General features: G+C 39.1%; 1 protein-coding gene across 1 annotated transcript in view; it reads right to left on the bottom strand.

Moving 5' to 3' along the window:
- The window catches only part of SH2D4A (SH2 domain containing 4A), a 112,595-nt gene that overhangs the window by 13,694 nt on the left and 74,767 nt on the right, over positions 1-24,134 (bottom strand). The window contains exons 6-8 of the mRNA XM_044663523.1: positions 23,872-24,007; positions 20,349-20,559; positions 9,494-9,624 (exon numbers count right to left, since the gene is read on the bottom strand). Coding sequence (XP_044519458.1) covers positions 9,494-9,624; positions 20,349-20,559; positions 23,872-24,007 — 478 coding nt within the window. The remainder of the gene's footprint in view (positions 1-9,493; positions 9,625-20,348; positions 20,560-23,871; positions 24,008-24,134) is intronic.

The following is a 24,134-nucleotide window of genomic DNA, read 5'->3' as shown; positions in this document are numbered from 1 at the left end:
CTCTCTCTCTCTCCCCCTCTGCTTCCTTCCTCCTCTCTTTCTCTTTCCTTCTCCCTCCAATGCTACATTTCAGTATCTGGAAGGTCAGGTTGGAATTGTCTAATTATACACACTAACTGTTGCATAGTCATTATTTGAGAAAGTGTTGATTGATGTGATTATGAGGCTATCAAAGTATTAAAGTCTTCTTTTAATTTTCATCTTTTTTTTCCTAGTTTGGAGTTGATTTTTACTTTATTCTCAGCAATCAACATCTTTAACTACATATGTAGAACACTGATTCTGAAATTACTCCCACATCAGTTAGCAGCTGTTTCTTGCCAGACAGAATCTATTAAATTGTTTTTTTTGGAGGGGAGGGTGGTTGGGAAGAGGGTGAGAAAGCAGGTAATGGTTTGGTGTTCAACATGTCCAGTATCTTCTGACTTTATCGAGAAATTAATGAATCTTTCACACAGGAATCTTTTGTTTCTAAATCCTGAATCCTATTTTCTAATCCTTTTTTCGTATCTTCCAAAGTCCCTGTTTACAAGGAAGTCACTGACATTCGAGAACTGTCGACTGGGTCTGGAAGATCCTGTCAATTCTATGTAGAATTTCTCAGCTTTCCCCTATATGACAGATTATATGCTTACATTAATCTTAAGCATGGTGAGGGGAGATTAGCAAGTGTCCTCACAAAATAACACTCCTTTCTCCCTTTGAGAACATGATATAACAAACTACCAAGTCCTCTAATAACTTCTCTGAACTCATAAGCTCTCCTTCCATTTGGCCACAATGCCTTCATATTTTCTGGTCTTATTTGTGGTGAGAATGTCAATGTGGATGCAGTTGAGTTCCTCCAAAGGCATAAAAACCTCATTGGCTGTTGGACAAAGATTGCATATTTTAAGTACCATCAGTTTTTGTAGACTGACAAGAAGCTTGGTTATTCTTAGTAACCTCTCTCCTCTCCCAGGTAAGTCAGTTAGCCTCTGTTTACCTTAGTTTTCTCTTCTATGAAATGGGAATGATTATACCACCTACCCCCAGGGATATTGGGAGGTCAAAATGAAATAATTTTTGTAAAATGATATGTAAACTTTAAAGTTTATATACAAGTTTATAAAGTTAATATCATATAAATAGTAGTTGTTATCACTACCATCTACCTCTTCTAATCCATTTTATCCATCGCTACCAGATTAATCTTTCTAAACTATGACTCTTATTGGCCTCTTATTTAAAAACTTTTGGTGGATCCCTCGTGTCTAAAGTTCACATCTCTTACACAGAATTTAAAGGCTTTCATAGTCAGCCTCCGAACTGTCCTTACAGTCTTGTTACTTGTTACTCACACATCGCAGGTCCCGGCCAAATCAAACTCCTTGCTCTTTTCTGGGTGCCACCTATGTTTTCTCACCTTGATGCCAATGTCTTTGCTATTTCCCTTGCCTGAAATGCCTTCCTCCTTATATGCATTAATTCTACTCACTGAGTTTGAAACAATCCATCCCTCCCTTCAAACCTCTTTCAGGCCACTCATTAGAATCTACTTCAGATTATTTTCTGTATGTACAGAGCACAAATTCATTGAAGGCAAAGTTCATTTTTTGTTTTATTTTTCATTTTAGCACTCCTTCCCCCCAGCACTTAGAACAATATCTCGGACAGAATGAAAAAGCTCAATAATTTTTCTGCTGAATAAATACATTTAGCTTGAAAATTAAATATGAATATTATCTTCCCAAAGAATGTTCCTTCCTCGTCTGGAGAGCTTTGAGAAAAAGCAGAAACATCATTTGTCAAGTGTTGTTTTTAGGAGAAATACGTTCTTAATAGTCCCCTTGCCTTCTCTCTGAACCATGGCTTTTTTTTTTTGTTGTTCAGTTGTAGATTCGCCATGACACCATTGGGGGTCTTCTTGGCAAAGATACTAGAGTGGTTTGCCATTTCCTTCTTCAGTTCATTTTATAGATGAGGAAACTGAGGTAAATAGGGTTGAATGACTTGCCTAGCATCACAGGGTTAGTGAAGATGAGTCTTCCTGATTCTAATCCGAATTTTCTATCCACTGTGCTACCTAGCTTGGGCCACAGATAGAGGAGCCTAATTTAAGAGCTTCCTTACCATGACTCTTCCCCTGAGGACATCCCTTTTATTCTCTCCTCATTTCCTTCTAAAGGAAGAGTAAAGGCTAAAGTCCTTCTAAAGGAAGAGTACTCAATACTGTCTGGTTTGGGGAGTGAGAAGTCGGTGAAAAAATTATAAAACAGGGAAGGCAAGTTGGATGACTAGAGTACTAGATTTCATTTTGTCTCTCTTTTAAATAAATCTATATAAGCACCTACTGTATGTATAATTCACTGTTGGAAGCCACTGCAAGAAACATAAAGATAAAGTGATGACTGTCCTCAAGGAGAAATGGTTGGGCACATGGGTAAATAAACTACAAATCCGAATATAAGGGCAGGGAGGGAGTATAAAGAACTATAAGATCAGAGAAAAGAGAACTCTCTTCCAATTGGGGGAGTCACTTCACCGAGGAAGAGCCCTTGTGTTTGGGGCTTGAAGGATGGGAAGGATGTCAGCAGGTAGAGATCGGCAAGAAAATGAGGTCCTGCTTTGGGTAACGACCCACGAGGTCAGGGAAAACATGGGGCAGTGTCTGGGGATGGCGAGACATGCAGCCCTGCTGGAATATGGTGTACATAAAGGGGACGAGGCGGCCCAATAAAGGCAGAGCCTGATTGTAGAAGGCCTCAGTGCCCGCCAGAAATTTGTTATTTATTCAGTGGGCAGCGAAGGGCCCATTGAACAGCTCAGGGGGACGAACAACACAATCCTGGCAGCGGCGTATTGGACGGACTGGCAGGGGCAGAGCTGGAGCTGGTTTGAATCAGTTTGATATTGAAAGCATAGCTACGGTAACATAGAAAATGCAGGCATGTGCACATGGGTAGCATGTATTATATATGTATGTGTCCATGCACATGCAATGTAGAAAATGCAGGCACGTGTGCATATGTAACATATCATATGTGCTTGTGTGTTCATGCATATGTAACAGAAAGTGCATATACATGTACACATGTAGCATGCATATGTAATGTAGAAGATGCCGGTGTGCACACATGCAACATGTATCATATATTCATGTGTTCATGTATATGTAATATAGAAAATGCAGATATGTGTGTATATGTAACATGTATTATTTGTTCCTGCATATATGTAATTTAGAAAATGCAGGCATGTATGCACAGGCAACATGCATTATATATTCATGTGTTCATGTATATGCAATACAGAAAATGTAGACATGTGTACATGTGTAACATGTATTATGTAGTCATGCACACACAATGTATAAAATGCAGATATGTGCATACATAACATGTATTGTATGTATTTGTTCATGCATATATAATATAGAAAATGCAGGCATATGCACATGTTTAACACATCATATATTTATGTGTTCATGTATATGCAATACAGAAAATGCAGGCATGTGCACATATAACATGTATTATGTATGCACGTGTTCATGTATACAATATAGACAATGCAGGCACACACACAACATGTACCATATATTCATATGTTCATGTATGTATAATATAGAAAATGCCGACACATGCACATGTGTAACACATGTCATATTTATGTGTTCATGTATACGCAATATAGAAAATGCAGGCATGTGCAATGCAACATGTATTATGTATATTTGTGTGTTCATGTATATGCAATATAGAAAATGCAGGTGTGTGCATATATAACATATATTTATGTTTATGTATATAATATAGAAATGCAGACATGTGCATTTATATGTAACATGTATTATATATTTATGTGTTTATGCGTATGTACATAGACAGACGTGAGTGTGTGTATGTGTACACGTATTACATACATGTTTGAGAGCCATTACTTCTGACACAGACTCATTCATAGGTTAAGGGAAGTCAGGGAAGCAGGCAATTCAATGTGTCTTTCTTTAAACTAGCAACTGTAACATATATTACACATGTACCATATATGTGTATCTACACGCATGTGCGTGTATACACCCGTGTGTCCATACCTATTTGGGGGGAAGTTTGGGAGCTATTGCCTTTGACTTGAGCTAATTCCAAAGTTAAGGAAAATTCAGAAAGCATCGCCATGCCTTCCTTCAGCTATATATATATAATGCCTATTCTGTATGTGTGTTATATATACACCCAGTGTGAACACTTATACATATCTAGGGACATGCATGCACATACATGCATGTATATACGTGTTTGAGTTATGCCTTCTCATTTAGGCTCATACACAGTTTAAGGGAAATGAGGGAGGGGCTCAATGTATCTCCTCGAATGCTAGCTACTGTGTTTATAATGTTTGGTCTACGTGTGGATATCTTCTCTCTCTCTCTACACACACACACACACACACACACACACACACACACACACACACAGTAAGTGTGGTCCTGCTTCCCGGCTCTCCTCCCACGTGCGCCCCCCGGAGCTCGGGTTTCAGAGAATAATTGCTTTCACAGAAACTGATAGGATTTACCCCTGAGGAGAGAGAAAAACTTCAGGGATGCGCCCAAACCAGAAGCAATCACAGAGCTCGAGAGCGGAACATGCGGGGACCCCCTACGTGTAGAGCCCGGGCTGCGCAGCCGGGAAAACCAAGCCCGGACGCTGATGCATTTGGACAAGGACGAGCTCCATTCCCTGCTAAGACAGTCACTAAGGTCCTTGGGGGAAAGCGGAGGATAGACTCATCCTGTTATTGGTTTAAATACATGTTAATAAAATGTCCATCACATTTCTAGATGGTCCTAATGGACTACAAAACGCACACCAAAGAGCCAGAGGAATGAGGCTCTGGCCCCCTGCTCTAAGTAGCTGTGCGGCCCTGGGCGAATTACGGAACCCCTCGGAGCCTCAGTTTTGTGATCTGTCTAATGGGGGCATAAATACCTTCCGTGCCTAAGTCACAGAGCTACTAGGAGAATCAAATGAGATAATCTGTGTAAAATGCTTCATTAATGACATAGAGATAAAATGCAACCTGAATGTCGGCTGATATGAGGGCGATAGGGATAATGTGGGGATGATGATTGTTTAAAGACTAATTATACTCAACAGAGAACAATTACAATTAATGAAGAACTTGCCCACATTAATACACATTTAGTAGTCCTTTGCTAGTTTTAAGCGAATGAAAAATTCATCTGTTGATGACAACTGGTAGGTATACTGTAGAGGTAGAGCCAGAATTAAATGTGGGGTCATTTTGTTCAGTCCCTTCGTTATACAGAGATGTCTAGAAAGAGGACGTGATCTTCCCGAGGTCACTCAGGCAGTAAGTAGCAGAAATCTACTTTGAACCCACCTCTTCTGACTACAAATACTGAGTGCCTTCTCGCCACACTGCTTTACAGTGGCTCCTGAGCTCTGCAAAAGGCATGCAAAAGTAGATGTTATGTGAGTAGGGGATGGCTTTAGTCCAGTTGTCATTCAAGCACTAGGCACCTACATGATACAGTGGAAAAAGTGCTCAGCCAGGAGTCAGGAAGACTGAGTTCAAATCCAGCCTCAGATACTTCCTAGCTGTGTGACCCTGGGCAAGTCATTTACCATCTGCTTCCATATCTGTAAGATGGGAATAATAAGAGCACCTACCTCCCAGGGTGTAATAACAAGTGTAAAACTGGGAAAGAAACAAAGAAAGAAAGAAAGAAAGAAAGAAAGAAAGAAAGAAAGAAAGAAAGAAGAAAGAAAGAAAGAAAGAAAGAAAAGAAGGAAGGAAGGAAGAAGGAAAGGAAGGAAGAAGGAAAGAAAGAAAGTCAGATAGAGATAGATAGATAGATAGTCAGATAGACAGAGAAAGATAGATAGATGGAAAGTCAGACAGATATACAGATAGATAGTCAGACAGAAGTCAGATAGACAAAGATAGATAGATAGATGGAAAGAAAGACAGACAGGCAGATAGATAGATAGATAGATAGATAGATAGATAGATAGATAGATAGATAGATAGATAGATAGACAGATGATGGNAGATAGATAGATAGATAGATAGATAGATAGATAGATAGATAGATAGACAGATGATGGAGAGATAAGCACACACGTGTGTGTGTGTGTGTATGTGTGTGTGTGTGTGTGTGTGTTAGGCATTATTATTACTAAAGAATGTCGACTAAGAAAAGGAAGATCTGAAAGCTGCACCAATGGAGGGAATCTCCATACCTTTGACATCCTGAATCTTTATTGTACAGGCTTAATTTCATCTGGGGTTGTTAGGAAAGATTCTTTTCTTTAATTCCTTTTTTGAGTCTATAACAATAATTATTCTAACAAAAGAGATTTCTAAGTCCTTATCAGAGAATCAAAGGATCTTAGTTCAAGAAATAGACCTCAGATGTCATTTAGTTCAATATTTTTTCTGCACAGGTGAGGTGTCTGAAGCCTAGGGAAATTAAATGACTTATTTAAGGTCACAGGTTCCAAGGCAGAAGAGTGGCAAGGGATAGGCAACTGGGGTTAAGTGACTTGCCCAGGGTCATACAACTAGGAAGTGGCTGAGACTACATTTGAACCCAAGACCTCCTATCTCCAGGTCTGGCTCTCTATCCACTGAGCCACCTATCTTCCCTGTTGACCCATTTATTTTTGAGTCATATTTGACACAACAACTATCTAGTTTAAAAGTTAGAACTGGCATTGTTCATACAAATTTAGTGAAACAGGATTTGATCTATAATGAAATTACTTTGCCTGTGGAAAATCAAACAAATGAAAAAAGATGCTCAGAAATTAATGGTATAAGATGACACAGTTTGAGATGGAAGAGGAGACGATATTTCTTGTTTGCCTTTTAAAAATGAATGCAGAAATGATAAATGTATAAATATTTTTCTTTATAAATATTTTTATTCTGAAGAACTGAACATCTTCCTTTATAACATCTTATCATTCTAGTAGAATATAAGTTCTTGAGACCTGAGATTGTTTCCTTTTTTCCTTTTTATCCCCAGCACAGTATATAGTACATTGTGGTACTCAACACATGTAAGGCAAATTGAATTAAGTACTTTTGGTTACACTAAAGAATCTTTTATGAGTCTGTGGATAAAGTAGAAATTCAATAACTACCACAAGACAGATTGAGTTATTTACTCTGTTTAAACTTGGAGTTATGGCAGGCAAAAAAATGGAAGGGGGGCCCCACTGGTCTATTAACATCATTTCCATTCAAATTTTAGTACATGGTTAAATTTTTCCATTAGAAACTGCTGCTTAATTAAGAGAAAAGAAAAATATGAAAAAGTATGGTTTGAGATAAGGTGATAATTTAAGTAATAACTTCAAAAAGTGTAATTCACAGAGTAAAGGACAGAGGAAGAAAGATGATGAATCAATATAGAAAGGCCACCAGCTAAGATTTCAAAACATCGATGAAGAAACAATCACGTTACAAAGAGAATAAATGTAAGGGCTAAAGGTAGAATGAATTATTTAGATGTGATCCATCTTTCCTTTTCTGTAGAAAGTGTGAAATTTGATTAACTCACTCAAAGTGAAGATAATGATTTATGGCACAGAGCTCTTTTTTCTCTGGCAACATGAGCATGATAAATGTTCAAGTAAACAACAAGGACACTATGACAATGGTACATCAATACAATGTCTGTTTATAAAATAAAAAAAATTTTGGCTTTTTTTTTGTTTTCTGTATTTTTAGACCAGAGTAGCAGAAATTCCAAGCAGAAGTTGTAAGTTTCTATTAGGCTTCTGACTTACTCATGTTTTTATTGCTGCTAAGTGATGCATCAAACAGAATTTATGGTTGAAATGTGTTTTTTCACGTCTGTCAAAACTCTGAATGCATAGAATCAGAGTCTCAGCATTGGAAGGGATCTCAGAGGTCATCTAGTCCAAACCCACATGAAGCATGGCTTCCCTTTATGACATCTCTGAAAAATGGCCACCCAGACTCTACTGACAAGTTCATTGGGATATTCACTGCTAAATTCATTGTTTATTTAAAAAAACCCAAATTTACTAAATAAACCATGTTATAAGGAAACGTGTAAACATGGATGACAGCATAACCATCAAGGACATAGACACCAAGATTCTTGCTCTAAGAATTCATCCTAGGACCAGGGTTTCAATCTCTAAAACCTGACATGCCCCACAAAAGGAAGAAAAAATTAATTAATATTTGACCTGTGACCTAGTGGCAAATCACTGTGCTAGTTATTAGAAGCTGTCTTTAACTATTTACAGAGTGGTATTACTTTCACTGTTCCCACTTCCTCTCCTCTCACTCCTTAACCTTAGGTCATCTGCCTCATGACTCTCTCTAGATGGTACAGTGAAGGTAGGTGCTATTATTATCCCTGTTTTACAGATGAAAAAACTGAGGTTCAACATCAACTGAGGTAATCTGCCTGGTTCACTTAGGCAGTAAATTTGTCAGATAGGATTGGAACTCAGGTTTTCCTAACTCCCAGTCCAGGGAGCTAGGCTCACAACTGTTTTGTTTCCAAAATAGAGGATCCTGGGAGGACCCTTGGGCAGCCTCCTTTTTCCTAACATGTATGATGGTTTGGTTTAGAAGAAAAACATATGGATGATGACACCTCCATCTTTAGCTTTTACTCAAACTTGCATCCTCAGTCCGATCTCACTTTGGTTATGAATCTTTGTATTTTTAAAAAAACTACATCCTTTCTGTATGCACAGCTGGTCAGGTAGTAATCTTAGAGAAATAACATCTGGGCTCTGCCCCTGAAGCCCAAAACATTAGAAAAGAGTATGCAGTGAAGCCTGAACTAAGTTAACCAAGTCAGCACTGACTTACAGTTTTTCATATAGCCCACAGTTCAAGGTAATAGTTTTTTGGCAAGCCTGCAAACTCAGCCCCTATCACTAGTTGCAGCCTTAACTACACAGAAGAACTCAAGGTCTTGGAATCATAGAAATGTAAAAAATCTGAGAAATCATAAAGTCTAATCAACACCTTTTCTAGGTGAGAAAACTAGGACTTGAGCATGAGAATGATCTAGTAAGAGGTATAAAAATGGCTCAGGGCAGATCCAGGTTGAAAATGTTTGTTTTGTGAATCCTAGGTCAGCATTGTTTCAACTCTCCCACTTCTTTTGTGGTGGAACTTTCTCCTAAGGGACTTCTTGGGAAAAGCAATGTGAGTAGATCTCTTCATTCACCCAGAGATGATTTGTTTGGACTGTCAAATTAACCTTGTATGTGCAGAGATCATAAAATTACTCACTGATTATTAATAAATTTCACAAGCTGATGGTCAGGAAACTAATGGTCTCTAGGAAATGAAGATTACAAGGAAATCTGAACTCATATTTGAATAGACAACTATTTTGAAAATTTCTTGGTCAGTATGTTGAAGAGAACACTTTCTGTAATTATGGTCTCTGTGGTAGTGGACACCACATTAAAGATATTCCAGTACTCACCATGGAACCATGGGGCAATCGTGTCTGAATTTTTCTCAAAGCCAGCTCGCAGTGGGATCTGCTCCTCCTTAAACCATGTGATGATGTTTTCTTGGGCTGAGTGGGACACAAATCTCTTCACTCCTTGATTTCTGTCATTTGCAAAGGATTGATTTTCAGTTAAATTTAATACCATTGATAAATCTAGAATCTAAAGGGATACAATATGCATTTAAAAGCCCCTGCTATCCAGTTAGAGGTACTATGGAATTTATTCTTCCATACTATGGCCAGAGAATGAATCCTTTTCCTCATCTTTCCAGCCATCCTGATAAATGCACCTGACAAAAATGCCATGAAAATTTAAGTAAGCCATGCGTATGACCAACTGCTGTGTTGACTTTAATTCATTTTTAATATTATCTGGGAGCTTCATTAACTCCCAATTAAAATCTGAGAAATTAAGTATTAATACATGGAGACTGCCTCCAGCACAAGTTTCCTGGAGAGGATCTATTTGTAAGCAAAGCATTCAAATCAAATTAAGTCAGTTTCTACCTCAACCTTTTCATCTGTCTGTTTCCTTTTTTTCCTCTCTGTTTCCACTAGTCTCTCTGGCTCACTTCCCTTCTCTTTCTTCTCTACTTTGAAGGTTTTTGGTTCAGTTAAAAGATATCTTCAAAAATGAGGGTGTTTGAAGATTGATACAAAAGGGACAAAGCAGGTATTGAATTAAATGTTGGTGGTAAAGCCTTCTTGCAGTTCCTCAAACGTGACCCTGTCACTGTCACTCTTCTCTCTGGCTTTGCACTGGTTATCCCTCATGCCTTAAATGCTCTTCTCCCTCATCTCTGACTCTTAATTTCCCTGACTTCCTTCAAGGCTCAGCTCAAAGCTTTCTCAACTTGCTAATGCCTTCCCATCCAAGAATACATTCTAGCTACTCTGTATATATCTTGTGTGTACCTAGTTATTTATTCCCCATTTAAATTCCTGCTTTTTGAAGGCAGGGATTATTCTTTCCCTTTCCTTGTATTCCCAGTGCTTAGCATGGTGCCTGGCACATAGCAAGTTCTCAATAAATGCTTGATGATAGGTTGATTAGGGCAAAGGTTTTGTTATGCTCCTTCTTTTGAATTCCATGGTATTTGACACCAGCCTCTTTCTCTTCCTTATTAAATTCAGCTATAACTCCCTAGGACATGCCCCTACTTTTTAATGACTTCACATGCTGAAGATCTTCTCAGCAATTTGGCTTATTGCTTCACCTTATCAACTCCTCATGTCCACTCCATTTCAGTTACCCATAAGCATAGCCATGACTTAGATCCTGTTAGCACCCAGAATTGTTCCTCTACAAGATTTTAAAGTTTAAAATACCATTCTTTGATGACAACATCCTATCCATCCACCTCTCCCCCTTCCACAATTCTACTACACCTGGTCTTTACCCTCATCATGACCTTCATTCTCTCTACTCAACCTTTTCTTCCAGTTAATCAGGTCTTTCTTGTTTCACTTGAAATGGTCACTAGGAAACAAGAAATTTAGTCTCATCTTTGAATACCAACAATTTGCTATCCCCAATTCTACTCATATTGTCAAGTCATATAATGGTGCTAATTGATTTCAATAAAATTAGTTCTATGTAACTATCTGGATTCTCAGTGCTACTCAGAAACTCTTTTATTCATATCAATTAGTGCCCATTTTTCATTCTCTGCAGTGATCATTGCAAATCCATTTTTTTCTTCAAGTCCCCAACATTATCCCTAATCCCAATGACCTGATGCTCAAAATAACAGAATCAGAGTTGAAGCAGACATGAAAGTGTCCAATCAATATATGAGAAAGAATCTCTTCTAAAACATCCCCATTAAGTAGGTATCAAGTGATAACATTTATACAACAACACAGTGGAATTGCTTGTTGGATTTGGGAGGAGGGAGGGAAGAAGGAAGGGAAAGAAAATGAATCATGTAAACAAAATTTTAAGAATAAAATAAAATAAAATATCCCTATGAAGGAGCCATTCCTTCTTCACTGAAAATGCTCTATTGAGAGAAAAATTTTACCAAGGGAAGATCATCATCATCCATTGTGAACTCTTGCAACTTCTTTAGACCCACATCCTAATTTTTCTATGTAGCTTTATTTTGCCTTTTTTCTTTATGTTATTTCTCAGAGGAGGAAGTCTCTTTTTTCCAACGTGAGTGTTTCTACCTGTGTCTTCCATCCCTGTTCCTCCCATCTGTTTTGATTGATCTACCAGTTACCTCCCACTCTCTGGGTTGTATCCTGAACCTGCTCTTCTATCTCTATACCTTTGATCTTTTTTGTTTCAACTGGCTCCTTTTCCTCAGCCTACAAAAAACTTGTTATATCCCCAAGAGGTGGAGGTTTCCCCATTCTCAAATACCTTCCCTTGACCCTCTTACCCACTGAGCTACAGTGCTACTTCTGCTTCCTTTGACCACCAATTTCTTTTTTTAAAAAACTCTAACAATGTACCACTCATTCCTTCTACCTCCTGAATTCTATTTATGTAATAAGGAACTCCTGGGACAAGATGGAGGACATCTTGAGTGACAGGAATGCCAGTTAAAGACTTTGGAATGTGCCCAGGTGGCGTGAGCCAGGGCCAAAAGACAGTTGGAACCACCCCTACAAATAGCCTGGGACAACAGCACACTGGGTCTCATTTTTGAGAATCTTGAGAGGAGGGTGGATTGGAGGGAGGGTACGCCCTAGACCTGCAATCCAGCATGCATACTTGAGTGCCATAGGAACTCACTTTACCTGCTAGTAATAGAGCTGAGAGAGACAACACCACAGCCAACAAAAACACCACTAGCCTTCCTTATCCTTTGGCTTGTGCCACTGCTGGGTCAAGCCAGGGATTGAGAGAGGGAGAAGAAAGTTCCAGCCTATCATCAAGCTCATCATCCATTTGATTTGGATTGCCTTTATTCATTTAGATTTAACTTAGCATTCCCCAAACCTCTCTCCTTACTTCCTTGTTCCTAACCCCTTTAGATAAGCAAATAAATCCCTTTGCAGTTCAATCCAAAGAAGATTGGTTCCTTTCCTAATTAGTGATTCTTCTACAGCTAATTAGGGAAGGGTTTTATTCAAACTGCCCTCAGAAGAGCCTTAGTCCATTGGGCACATCTATACCAGCCCAAACCAACCCTTTACCATAGAATCCAACCCCAAGCCAGGGGCTAGAGGAGCTGTTAAACACATATACAATTCCCATTAGACTCTCAGCCTGAGCACTGTTGTAAGGCAGAGGCTTGGCTAAGCTGAACTTCATAAGTCCTGGCATTACTAGCACTTTGGGTAACCACCTAAGCAAACACCTCGCTCACTAGCTTGGATCCATCTATTGTCTGTGGATTCAGAGCCAGCTTGGCAGGCTCAGCCAACAGAGGCTGTCAGGTCCAAGTGAAGCTTAGCAGCCCTTTCTTATCACCAATCTGCCTCCAATTTATGAACAACATTTACTACAAAATCACTTAGAAGTTGGATTATTCTCTCATCATTCTGCCGAAACCACTGCCTTAAAGGTTACCTTCTAATTCCTTAATCAAAAGATCTTTTCTCAGATCCTCATCTTCCTTGACCTTTATCGTCTCTGACCTTGTTAACTACTCCCTTTTTAAAGGAAGGAAGGAAACAAGCATTTATTAAGCACAATTATGTCAGTAAATGTGTTGAGTGATTTACAAAAATTATCTAATTTGCTCCTCAAAATAACCCAGGGAGGAAGGTACTATTATTATCCCCATTTTATAACTGAAGAGGTTGAGGCTGACAGATTTTAAATGACTTCCCCAAGCTCAAACAGCTAGTAATGTCCAAATATGCAAAATGTCCAAAACCCAAATTTGAACCCAGATCTTTCAGACCATCAGATCCATTGTTCTATCCACTGAACCTCATAACACTCTTGAAATATTTTCCTTCTCAGTAATGCTGCACTCTTCTGATTTCCCTGCCTCTTCCCATTCATTCCTCTTATCTCCTTCAATGGCTTTTCCTATTTTTACCATCATTATAAACCCTCAACTCCCTACACAATCTTCTTCTCTTTTTCTACTCTTCACCTTAGTGATTTCATCTATTGCTACAACTTCAACACTTCCAAGACCAATACACTCTTGAATAAATATCTACTCTTCCATAATCCTAACAAATGGCCTCTATTTTAAAATTTTCAGTGAGGAAAACCCAATATCTCTCGAGGAAGCCCAATCCATTTTGGGCAACTGTTAGGAAGCTGGGGATATTTTCAAAATAGATTTAAATTTGCCTCTTTTCAACTTCTAACTCATTAATCTTCCTATGTTCCAGGGGCAAGCAAATAAATTAATCCCTTTTTTTGTAGAGCAGCTCTTTAAATTCCTGAAGTTAGAAATAATGTTCCTATCCTGTCTTCCCAAAATCTCCTGTCCCCTAGACTACACATTCATAATTAATTTAAACAATCTTCACTCTTGATGGTCTCTAATCCCTTCGCTATCCTGGCCATCCTTCTCTGGATACAATTCCATTTGTCAATGCCCTCGATAAAATGTGTATCGCAAAATATCTATGGCATTCAAGGTGTTTCTTGAACTGAAAGGAATTTATATATTCCATAAATTTTGTTGGATGAAACATAGGATTTTACTATAGGGATCTCTTGATGAGTAAACAACCTTTGCCAGTATAGGACTAAACCTCTGAAAACATTAGTATGAAGAAATCCCAGGTGAAGAAACCCCCTTTACAAATGCAAGTTGGCATCTTTTTTGCAATTTATAGTGTTAACAGTTGCTGGGGGCACAGAGAGTTTAAGTGACTGATCTAGGGTCACCCAATCAGTTTGTGTCAAAGGCAGGACTGACTAACTCTGAAGCCTGCTCTCTATTCACAACACCTCAGCACCTCTCCATGCTTGTTGAAAGACAGAAGGGACTAACAATGATAATCTCTGTATTGAAGACCATAACTTTGACCAAAAGTCAACATGAACCAAAGACTGATAGAACCAAAGGAATTTTGTTCATCCTTTGTAATTTTCTATCTTGAGTTATAATAGTATTTTCTTGTGGCTATATAATTTATAGACCCTAAAGATGCCAGCTTTATACCCTGAATCCATAGATTATATTATGTTTGACTTGGTTAACACAGAATGTAGTAGAATATACAAATAAATCTGGGTACTAAGTATTCTTAACAGGCTTGAATGATGCTACGAGTGTCTAAAAGGTTTCTCTGAAAAATTATTAGAAATCAAACAACTCCAAAGTTCTATGGACACTAATGGAACTGGAATTTGCAAGTGCTAAATTTATTTTCCAAGACATTATTAAGTGTTTTTCCTCACTATTTTTTAGAGCTCCAAGTTCTTTCCTAGAAATAAAGCTACTATATATGACAAAATGCTGGTTGTAGCACTCTTTGTAATAGCAAAGATGGTATTCATCAATTGGGAAATAGCTGAAAAAGGGGGAGAGCCAAAATGGTGGATTAGAAGCAGCAACTCAGCTGAACACAATATTCCCCTCCAAAAAACTTTATAAAAATGCCTCATATCAAATGTCGAGTTGCAGAGAAAACAAAAGGTCAGGATGAGTAATTTTTCTTACCTACCTTCTACCCTATATTTCATACATATATGTATGTATATATATATAATTCATCTATCTGTATGTTTCCCCATTAGAATATATGCTTTTTGAAGGCAGCATTTGTTTTTCCTTTTTCTTTGTATTTCCAGTGCCTGGTCCAGTATCTGTAGTACATATTAAATACTTAATAAATTATTTTCACTGGTCAATAAACTGAAGAGGGAAATAAGCAGAATCAAGAAAACAGTCTTCAAAAAATACAGTTACATAAGCAATAACCATAAAAGGCAGTCAAAATCTGATAAACTGAAATGAACAATCCCAGTACCACAGAACTGATTATGAAACTCACCTCATTCTTCTCAGTAGAGAGATGGGGTACTAAAGATATGGAAGAAAAGAGATGCTGTTGAACATGGTTGCTGGAGGGGTTGGCTTTGCTTAAATATTTTCCTTTGTTATAAGGAGGGCTCTCATCAGAAAGATATAAGGGGACATGACTGTGGTGTAAAAACAAAGGGTAATAATGAAACTTTTTAAATGAAAAAGTAGCGATGTTGCAGAGCAAAGCGCAATCTAGAGTTGGAGAATCTGGGTTAAAAAAATCTGGCTATGATATTTTCTTTCCCTGTGACCTTGGATGAGTCACTTAACTTCTCTATGCATCAGTTCATCTACAAAATGGGGGAGCTGGGCTAGACGATCCTTAGAGTCCCTTCTAAATCTAAAATCCCAAGTATAAAATAAAAGTCACTACCTTCACTGTTCTCCATGTATAATATACCAAGTAACTGGAAATGGATAGATTCCAAAATGTGTTTCTCTATCTTCCCAGTATGATCTGGATTAAAGGCCACATGCAGATAACACATACCAATTATGTGAAAAATCTACATTAGTGGCAGGAAAATGTCAGCCATGCAGGAAGTATCAGCCATGGCACCCTAAGTAATATTCAACACATCTTGCTGGGCATTAAGTTCACAGGGAAACAGGAAACCCCCATGTCTTGGTAACCTATTTCCCCAGCCCATGAAAAAAATAACGGCATTTCCCAAACTACAGTCCTCTAGTGAAATGAAGCAATCTGAAAATGATGACTAGAGTTAAGGTATCAATCACTGAACTCCACATTCCAATATGGAGCTCTCTCCTGACCTCTAGTCTTGCACCTCCAACTTCTTATTAAACGTCTTAAACTGGATGTCCTGTCACCAAACTTCCAGTCCCCCCACACTCATGACCTGGGGTCATCCTTAACTCCTCACTTTCTCTCCCACTTCCCCTCCCCCCATTCAATCTGTTGCCAAGACCTGTTGATTTTACCTTTATAGCATCTCTCAGATCTGTTCCATTCTCTTATCTGATACTGCCATCACCCTGGTGCAGATACTCATCACCTTGCATCTAGCAGTAGCCTGCTGAGTGGTGTGCCTGCCACAAGTCTCTCCCCATTCTACTTCAACCTCCAAGTAGCTCTCAAGGTGAGTTAGGTATGTAAGTTATCCCACTACTCAATAAACTACAGTGTCTCCCTATGATGTCCAGGATCAAATCAGAAAGTTCTCCAGCATTCAGAGCCCTTCATAATCTGCTTCCCCTAATCTGGCCACACCAGCTTTATAATCTCCTTATAGCCCACACTCCACATACTCTTCATTCCAGTGACACTGGCCTCCTTGAGGTTCCTCAAGCAAAGCACTTCATCTCCTGACCATGGCCACTTTCTCTTGCTGTCTCCATGCCTAGAATGCTCTCCTTTCTCATCTCTACCTCCCAGCCTCCCTGATTTCCTTCAAAGTCTCTACCTTCTACAGGAAGGCTTTTTCAATCTCTCACCATTCTCATGCTTTCCTTTTACTGATTATGCCCTATTTATTCTGTAGTTAGCTTGTTTGTATTTAGTTGATCGTATGTTGTTTCCTCTTTTATATGTGAACTCCTCAAGAACAGGAACAGTCTTTTGCCTTTTTGTGAAAAAAAAATTAAACCCTTACCTTCCATTTTAGAATCAATATATTGCTTCCATGGCAGAAGAAGAGTAAGGGCTAGACAGTGAGGGTTAAGTGACTTGTCCAGGGTCACAGAGTTAGTGTTTCAAAGGCCAGATTTGAACCCAGGACTTCCTGTCTCTAGGCCTGGCTCTCAATCCACTGAGCCATCTACCTCCTCATCTTTTGTCTCTTTTTGCATCCCTGGCATTTATCATGGTGCCTAGCACACAGTTGGTGCTTAATAAATGTTACTGACTAACTAAATGTCAGTAGGGAAAGCAGAAATATGAATGCCATATTCATTTTCTTTCAATAAGTTTTATAATTCCTTTTTATTTTTTGAAATAAATTGAAGGATATTTAATGACCACAAAGATGGAGACTCTTTCTTCATGTCTCCTAATTTTTACAGATAATGAGGCTCTACTTCAGAGAATCAGTGACTCAAAAAGTGAATGAGGGGCAGAGGCTGGCTGAGAAGCTTAGCAGAGTACCTGGGACATAATAGGTATTTAATAAATGTTGATTGATTGATTGATAAGTCGAGTCTCTAGACTCTAGCACACTTTTCACTATATTTCCCAGATCTTTTATTTCTAATTACTCTCCTGCATCCTTAGTCTAGCTAGAATGTGAAATATTAAAGTAGTATCAGTAATCGGGAGAAAAATATTTTATAGCCCCAAAAGAAGAGGGATAGGAAATTTCTGCTATGATACTGTAATTTTCTTCCCCAACTCTAGTCAAACATGTTATAATTTTCCCAGTCTAAATTTTTCTAGCATCATAAAAAAAGACATCAAATTGCTAAGAGGACAATTTTTACATCATTAACTTTGCGATATTTGTGGAGAGAAATTGTCATCAACTTTTTATTTCACATCAGTAGTAAATAGAGGTAGCCTGGCATCACCACCACCACCACCACCACCACCACCATCATCATCACTAATACTTGCATAGTATATCTATAAAGTACTTTAATTTTTTTTCAACCTTTATCTTTCATTTTAGAATCAATACTGTATATTGGTTCCAAGGCAGAAGAGCATGAAGGGCCAGGCAATGGGAGTTAAGTGACTTGCCCAGGGTCACAAAGCTAGGAAATATCTGAGACCAGATTTGAAACCTTTTGTCTCCAAGTCTGGTTCTCTGTCCTCTGAGCTATCTAGTTTCCCCCTGTAAAGTATTTTGGTACTTTTGTGACTTTGGTAATTATTCTCTCATTTGGTCCTCACAATTGCCCTGGGAGGTAGGTGCTATTATTATCTTCATTATACAGATGAGGAAAGGGAGGCAGACAGATTAATTCACACAACTAGGAAGTACTTGTGGCAGAGTTTAGACCTAGTCTTCTTGACTCTAAGCCTGGCACTCTAGCCACTGTGCAACCAGCCTGAAAGTCAAGAAAGCTGGTTATAATTTTGACCACCACTACTAAGTAGTTGTTTGAGTTTAGGTAAAGTCCTGATCTCTCTGAGCCTCGGTTTCGTCATCTGATGCAAAGGAGCTTGACTTCAGATATGTGAGGATCAAAGGAAGGGACTGGGGATGTCTGAATTGTAGGAGACTAAAGGGAGAGTTGGGGATGCAAGGCAAATAGGATAGCTGTCTTCGGGTACTGGAAAGGCTTTCATCTAGAATAAAGATTCCATTTGTTCTGTTTCACCTCAGAAAACAGAATCCTGGGAATCATGGGCAAAAGCCAGAAAGTGGTCAAGTGAGACTTGATATCAGAAAAGACGATCAAAGCTGTCCCCAAGGAAATGGGCTGACTCAAAAGGTAGTGGGTTCCCTCTTTGGAGGTCTTCAAACATGGGCCAGATTGAATCCCTGTCAGGCATGGCTCATTTGGTTATTGGTTGGACTAGATGGTGACTGAGGTCCTTCTTACTCTCAGATTCTTTGACTTGGTAAAATAAGGTAGTGGGACTAAGTCATTTTATAGTCACTCATGAATCTCTGCTAAGACCATTTTGCCTCTTTGCTTGGTTTCTGAGGGGGCAGTTTGGTAGAAAGCAATGGATTTGGAGTGAATAAATCTGTGTGACCTCAGGAAAGAATGTTAAACTTTCTGACCCTTGGTTTCCTCATCTGTAAAATGGGAATGATGATACTTGAACTACCTCCCTCAAAGGTCATGAAGAAAGTGATTTTTTGGTAAACTTTGAAGTAGTATAGAAAATGCACCATTATTTTTTGAAAATTGGGGATCTACTTACTTTTTTCGCTAAGGGCCACTGATGGAAATGGAAATGGAAAACATCTTGCCTCCAATTCTCTTTTCCTTTCATGCCTTAGATCAGTGATTCCCAAAGTGGGCTCTACCAACCCCTGGTGGGTGCTGCAATGATCCAGGGGAGAGGTGATGGCCACACTTTTTTTGTATTACATTCTATTCTGAGTTCAATAAATAGTTTCATAATTTCCAGGGGGCGCTAAGTAATATTTTTTTCTGGAAAGGGGGCGGTAGGCCAAAAAAGTTTGGGAACCACTGCCTTAGATGAAGAAGCTCCTCTATTGCCCTTTGATGGGAGATGTTAATGACCAGGCAGTAAAAAGGGAGAGACCATCAAAAACCACTCTCTCTGCCAGACCCTAGCTAACTGAGGGTTAATCATAATGATATTAAAAGCAGTCACCAAGGTTATTCAAGGAGGTGGCACTAGAGGCAAGATTGAATTTCACTTTCTAGCCATTATCTCAGGCTGTGATTTCATTTTTTTTTATTTTAAACCCTTAACTTCTGTGTATTGACTCATAGGTGGAAGAGTGGTAAGGGTAGGCAATGGGGGTCAAGTGACTTGCCCAGGGTCACACAGTTGGGAAATGTCTGAGGCCGGATTTGAACCTAGGACCTCCCGTCTCTAGGCCTGGCTCTCAATCCACTGAGCTACCCAGCTGCCCCCATGTGATTTCATTTTTTAAAGGCATTGTGGCATAACAGGTAGAAAACCATTTTCAGAGTCACGACAGTTTGGTTTTATTCCCACCTCTGACATATACTAGCTTCATGACACTGGGTGAGTCACTCTCTGTGTCCCAAGTGACTCTCTATTTCTATAAGTTGCAAAATTGTTGATCTGCTTGGTAGAGGGAGTTTCTTCCCCGACAGTTCCCTGCACCAAATGAAGATGTATTTATTGTACTAGCAGCTGACTACCCTGGCTTTTCTCCTGGGAACAACCCAACTGGTCCTTTGATCTGTCTTATACGTCTTCTAATTTTTGTACTCCTGCTTTGCTCTGACTTCTGGCTTACCTGTGAGGTTTTTTCCCAGGCAGACCTGTTGGGTTGAGCAATTGAGGTTTTGGTGGAAGAGGAGGTCTTCTTGGTTTCTGTGCAACACCTTGGGAGCTCTGGGTTCCATCATTCTTCCCTTTCTGTGCAGCCAAGGATAACCTCTTATAGTCGTCTCTAGCTTGTTTAGCAATAGAACGCCTCTTCTCATCAGCTGCTTTGGACCTCCGCACTAAGGAATACAAAAAGGAGGAAAAATCTCTCATCCACCCACTAGGAGACTACTCACTGGGGCATGATGAATGCATGAGGCTTCATGGCCAAGAAATATCACCCAATAAATAAGTACTGCCTAAGCCTCTGGGGAGACAAAGCCTCCCTCTCAAAAAATCTCTCTGAAAACATAGGCAGCCGTGACTCGTTTCTGGTGTACACTCTGCCCAGCCTCTGCTGCCATGAGAGTTGTGTATGATCTTGTGGTGTCTGAGGGAACTTTCTGAGTAGTGGGGAGAGAATAAGAAGGAGATTCTGAATCCTCTCTGTTAAGGATATCCCGGAGCTGGCAAAGTTAAGAGCAATGAGTCACCATCAGTATAATTAATTCCATTGTGCAATTGTTACCCTAGGATTTTAAGAGGAAGAGGTAATTATCTGATCCATCATGAAAAATGTTTGGGATGCAATAAAGCACTGAGTCACGGGCTAGTAGGAGGCAACAGGGAACCTCTGACTAGTTTATGGCTCCTGGTAGAGTGAAAGAAATGTGGTTATACCCTGGTAAAAAGCTGTTCCAGGCTGATACTTTCCTCATCTCTTCATACTCAGTGATGTAGCTATTTTAGGCTCCTTGGGGCTCCTTGCATGTGATGCTCTATTTTCCATCCCTGTATCTTTGTACTGAGTATACCCAGAATATTCGCACTCTTCACCACCATCTTTGGAATCCTTGGCTTCCTTTAAGACTCAGCTCATACTCCACTTTTTGCAGAAAGCTTTCCCCATTTTCTTTAGCTACTAGAGCCTTCCCACCTAAGATGATCTTCCATCTACTCTGTATCTTGCATTATGTAACTATTTAATTACATGCTCTTTCCCCACTAGATTGTGAATTTGAGGCATGGTCTATGGCTTTTTCTTTTTTTTTTTTTTTGAATCCTGAGGACTAAGCACACTGTCTGGCATATACTAAGTGCCTAATAAATACTTGCTTGGCAGATTAAGTTCCTATATGTGAAAACATCCCAGTAAAGAAAAATAGTTCTTTTTGAACAGACCTAATTTCAAAGTGGGCTGATTTATACAAAGAAATCCTGAGGAAGCTTTAGTTCTTTGCTTTTATAAAATATAATTCTTTATAACATTTAATAATACTGCATTTCTCCTACGAAACCATTTCTTTAACCCTAATGTAAGGTTTAAGAATTTTTTAAAAATTGAGTGTATTTCACCGATGGAACTCATAGGGATTTCCAAATTAATTAATCATGTTTATCCTGGGATTTCACTATACAGGACAATTGGGACATTGTTTGGGTCTTAAGATGTGATATTAGTTATAACAGCAATGAGTTGTGTTGCAAGAAGTGATGTAAAAGATATCATATAAGAGATGGAGGATTAGAAAAAAAGGTAAAAGGCGAGACATGCATGTATTAAGAGAGAGGAAAGACAGATGCGTGTCACACTAGTACCCAGATATACAAAGCCCCCAATATGTTGGGTGTGTCTTCTCTTCTATCATCCAGCTCTAAAGATTTATGGTAGATCATGAGCAATAGGGCAGGGTATAGATAGATTGTATTCTGTACCATTTAATGGAAAATCCACATTGATTTGATTATAAGTCCATTTAAAGTGTTTAAATATACCAAGATTTTCATAGTAATCTCTCTGTAATGGCATTCAAGTAAATTTAGGACTTTCTCTCCTTTTTTAAAATTACCTTTTGTCTTAGAATCAATACTGTTGGTTCCAAGGCAAAAGAGCAGTAAAGGCTAGGCAATGGGGGTTAAGTGACTTGCCCAGGGTCACACAACTAGAAAGTGTCTGAGGACAATCACTCAATAGCTCCCATCAGGACTTTCTGTTCTATAAAATGCTTCAATTCCCACTTCCATCCTTGCCTTAGGTACTATAAAAGGATAATCTGATAGTGGGAATTCAATGTTCTGAGTCTAGGCTAGTCTTAGAAGGAACTGAGAACAAATTCCATTTCAAATCCTAATTAAGTCTCTGCTTTGGCCTTGTTTCCATTTGCTTGGGGACCAACAAGCCCAATGCATTCTTGTGTTCAGTTCTTTATAATTATCAGTTTTAAAAAATGCATTAACATTTCACTAATAAATTAGTCAATATGACTAAACAATAACTCTAGTCCAACTATCAACAATATAGAATTAGGTCTTAATCAATGATACGTGTAAAACCCAGCAGAATTGTATGTCGGCTAAGGGGGGCTGGAGGATTTGGGGAGAGGGAAAGAACATGAAACATGTAACTATGGGAAAATATTCAAAATAAAAATAAAAATATAATTAAAAAAATTAGTCAATATGCTTCTATTAAGAATCTACTTGGGGACAGCTAGGAGGTTCAGTGACTGGAAAGCCAGGTTAGGAGATGGGAGCTTCTGAGTTTAAATCTAGCTGTGTGACCTTGGGCAAGTCACTTAACTCCAGTTGCCTAGCCCCTATTACTCTTCTGCCTTAGAACTCATATTTAGTGTTAGTTTTAAGGCAGAAAGTAAGAAGTGTTTTTTTTTTTCTAAAACCCTTATCTTATGTTTTGGAATCAATACTGTGTATTGGCTCCAAGGCAGAAGAGTGGTAAGGGCTAGGCAATGGGGGTCAAGTGACTTGCCCAGGGTCACACAGCTGGGAAGTGTCTGAGGCCAGACTTGAACCTAGGATCTCCCATCTCTAGGTCTGGTTCACAATCCACTGAGCTACCCAGATGCCACCCACCCCTCCTTTTTGTTTTCTTTTTAAAGAACCTAATATGTACCAAGCATCGTGATAAGAGCTAGAAGTACAACAAAAGGCAAAATCTACAGTCTCTGTCTTCAAGGACCTTACACTCTACAGGAGAAGACAGCGTGGAAATAAATAACTACATAAAGTATGCACACAAAGTAGAAATAAAGTATTGTACGGGAAAGTTCTAGCAGCTGGGAGGGATTGAGAAAGGTCTCCTGCAAAAGGCAGAATATAAGGAAGCCGCATCTCTTAAAAACCACCCAACAAGGGGCAGCTGGGTAGCTCAGTGGATTGAGAGTCAGGTCTAGAGACGGGAGGTCCTGGGTTCAAAGCTGGCCTCAGACATTTCCCAGCTGTGTGACCTTGGGCAAGTCACCTAACCCCCATTGCCCACCCTTACCACTCTTCCACCTAGGAGCCAATACACAGAAGTTAAGGGTTTGAAAAAATAAAAAAATAAATAAAAATAAAATAAAATCGCTCCTCCTCAGTGCTGAAGGCCGGATCATCTTAATGAATGGGCTGCTTAGGAAGAGAAGGAGGCGCTTTCTGGGCTCCGGCGTACTTACACGACTCCTGCCACTCTCGCTCCTCCTTGTTTGACTTCTGCGTTTCTTTCCAGTTCTTATAAATCTGTCTGGTTCTTTCCTCTTCCACTTGTCTCAGCTCTTCATCTTGTTTTTTCCTCATCGTTTCTTTCTTCTGCTTTAAAAAAGCAGCAACAACAGATTCAATCTTGGTGGCTGATCCGAATACCCTAGAATCTACAGAGAGAAAACACCAGAACGCTACGGCCTGCCTAGAAGAGGTTTCTTTTGAGTTTTGCATGAAA

The sequence above is a fragment of the Gracilinanus agilis genome, chromosome 2 (assembly GCF_016433145.1).
Source record: "Gracilinanus agilis isolate LMUSP501 chromosome 2, AgileGrace, whole genome shotgun sequence".
NCBI lineage: Eukaryota > Metazoa > Chordata > Mammalia > Didelphimorphia > Didelphidae > Gracilinanus > Gracilinanus agilis.
This window is presented reverse-complemented; position numbering and strand designations above follow the sequence as displayed.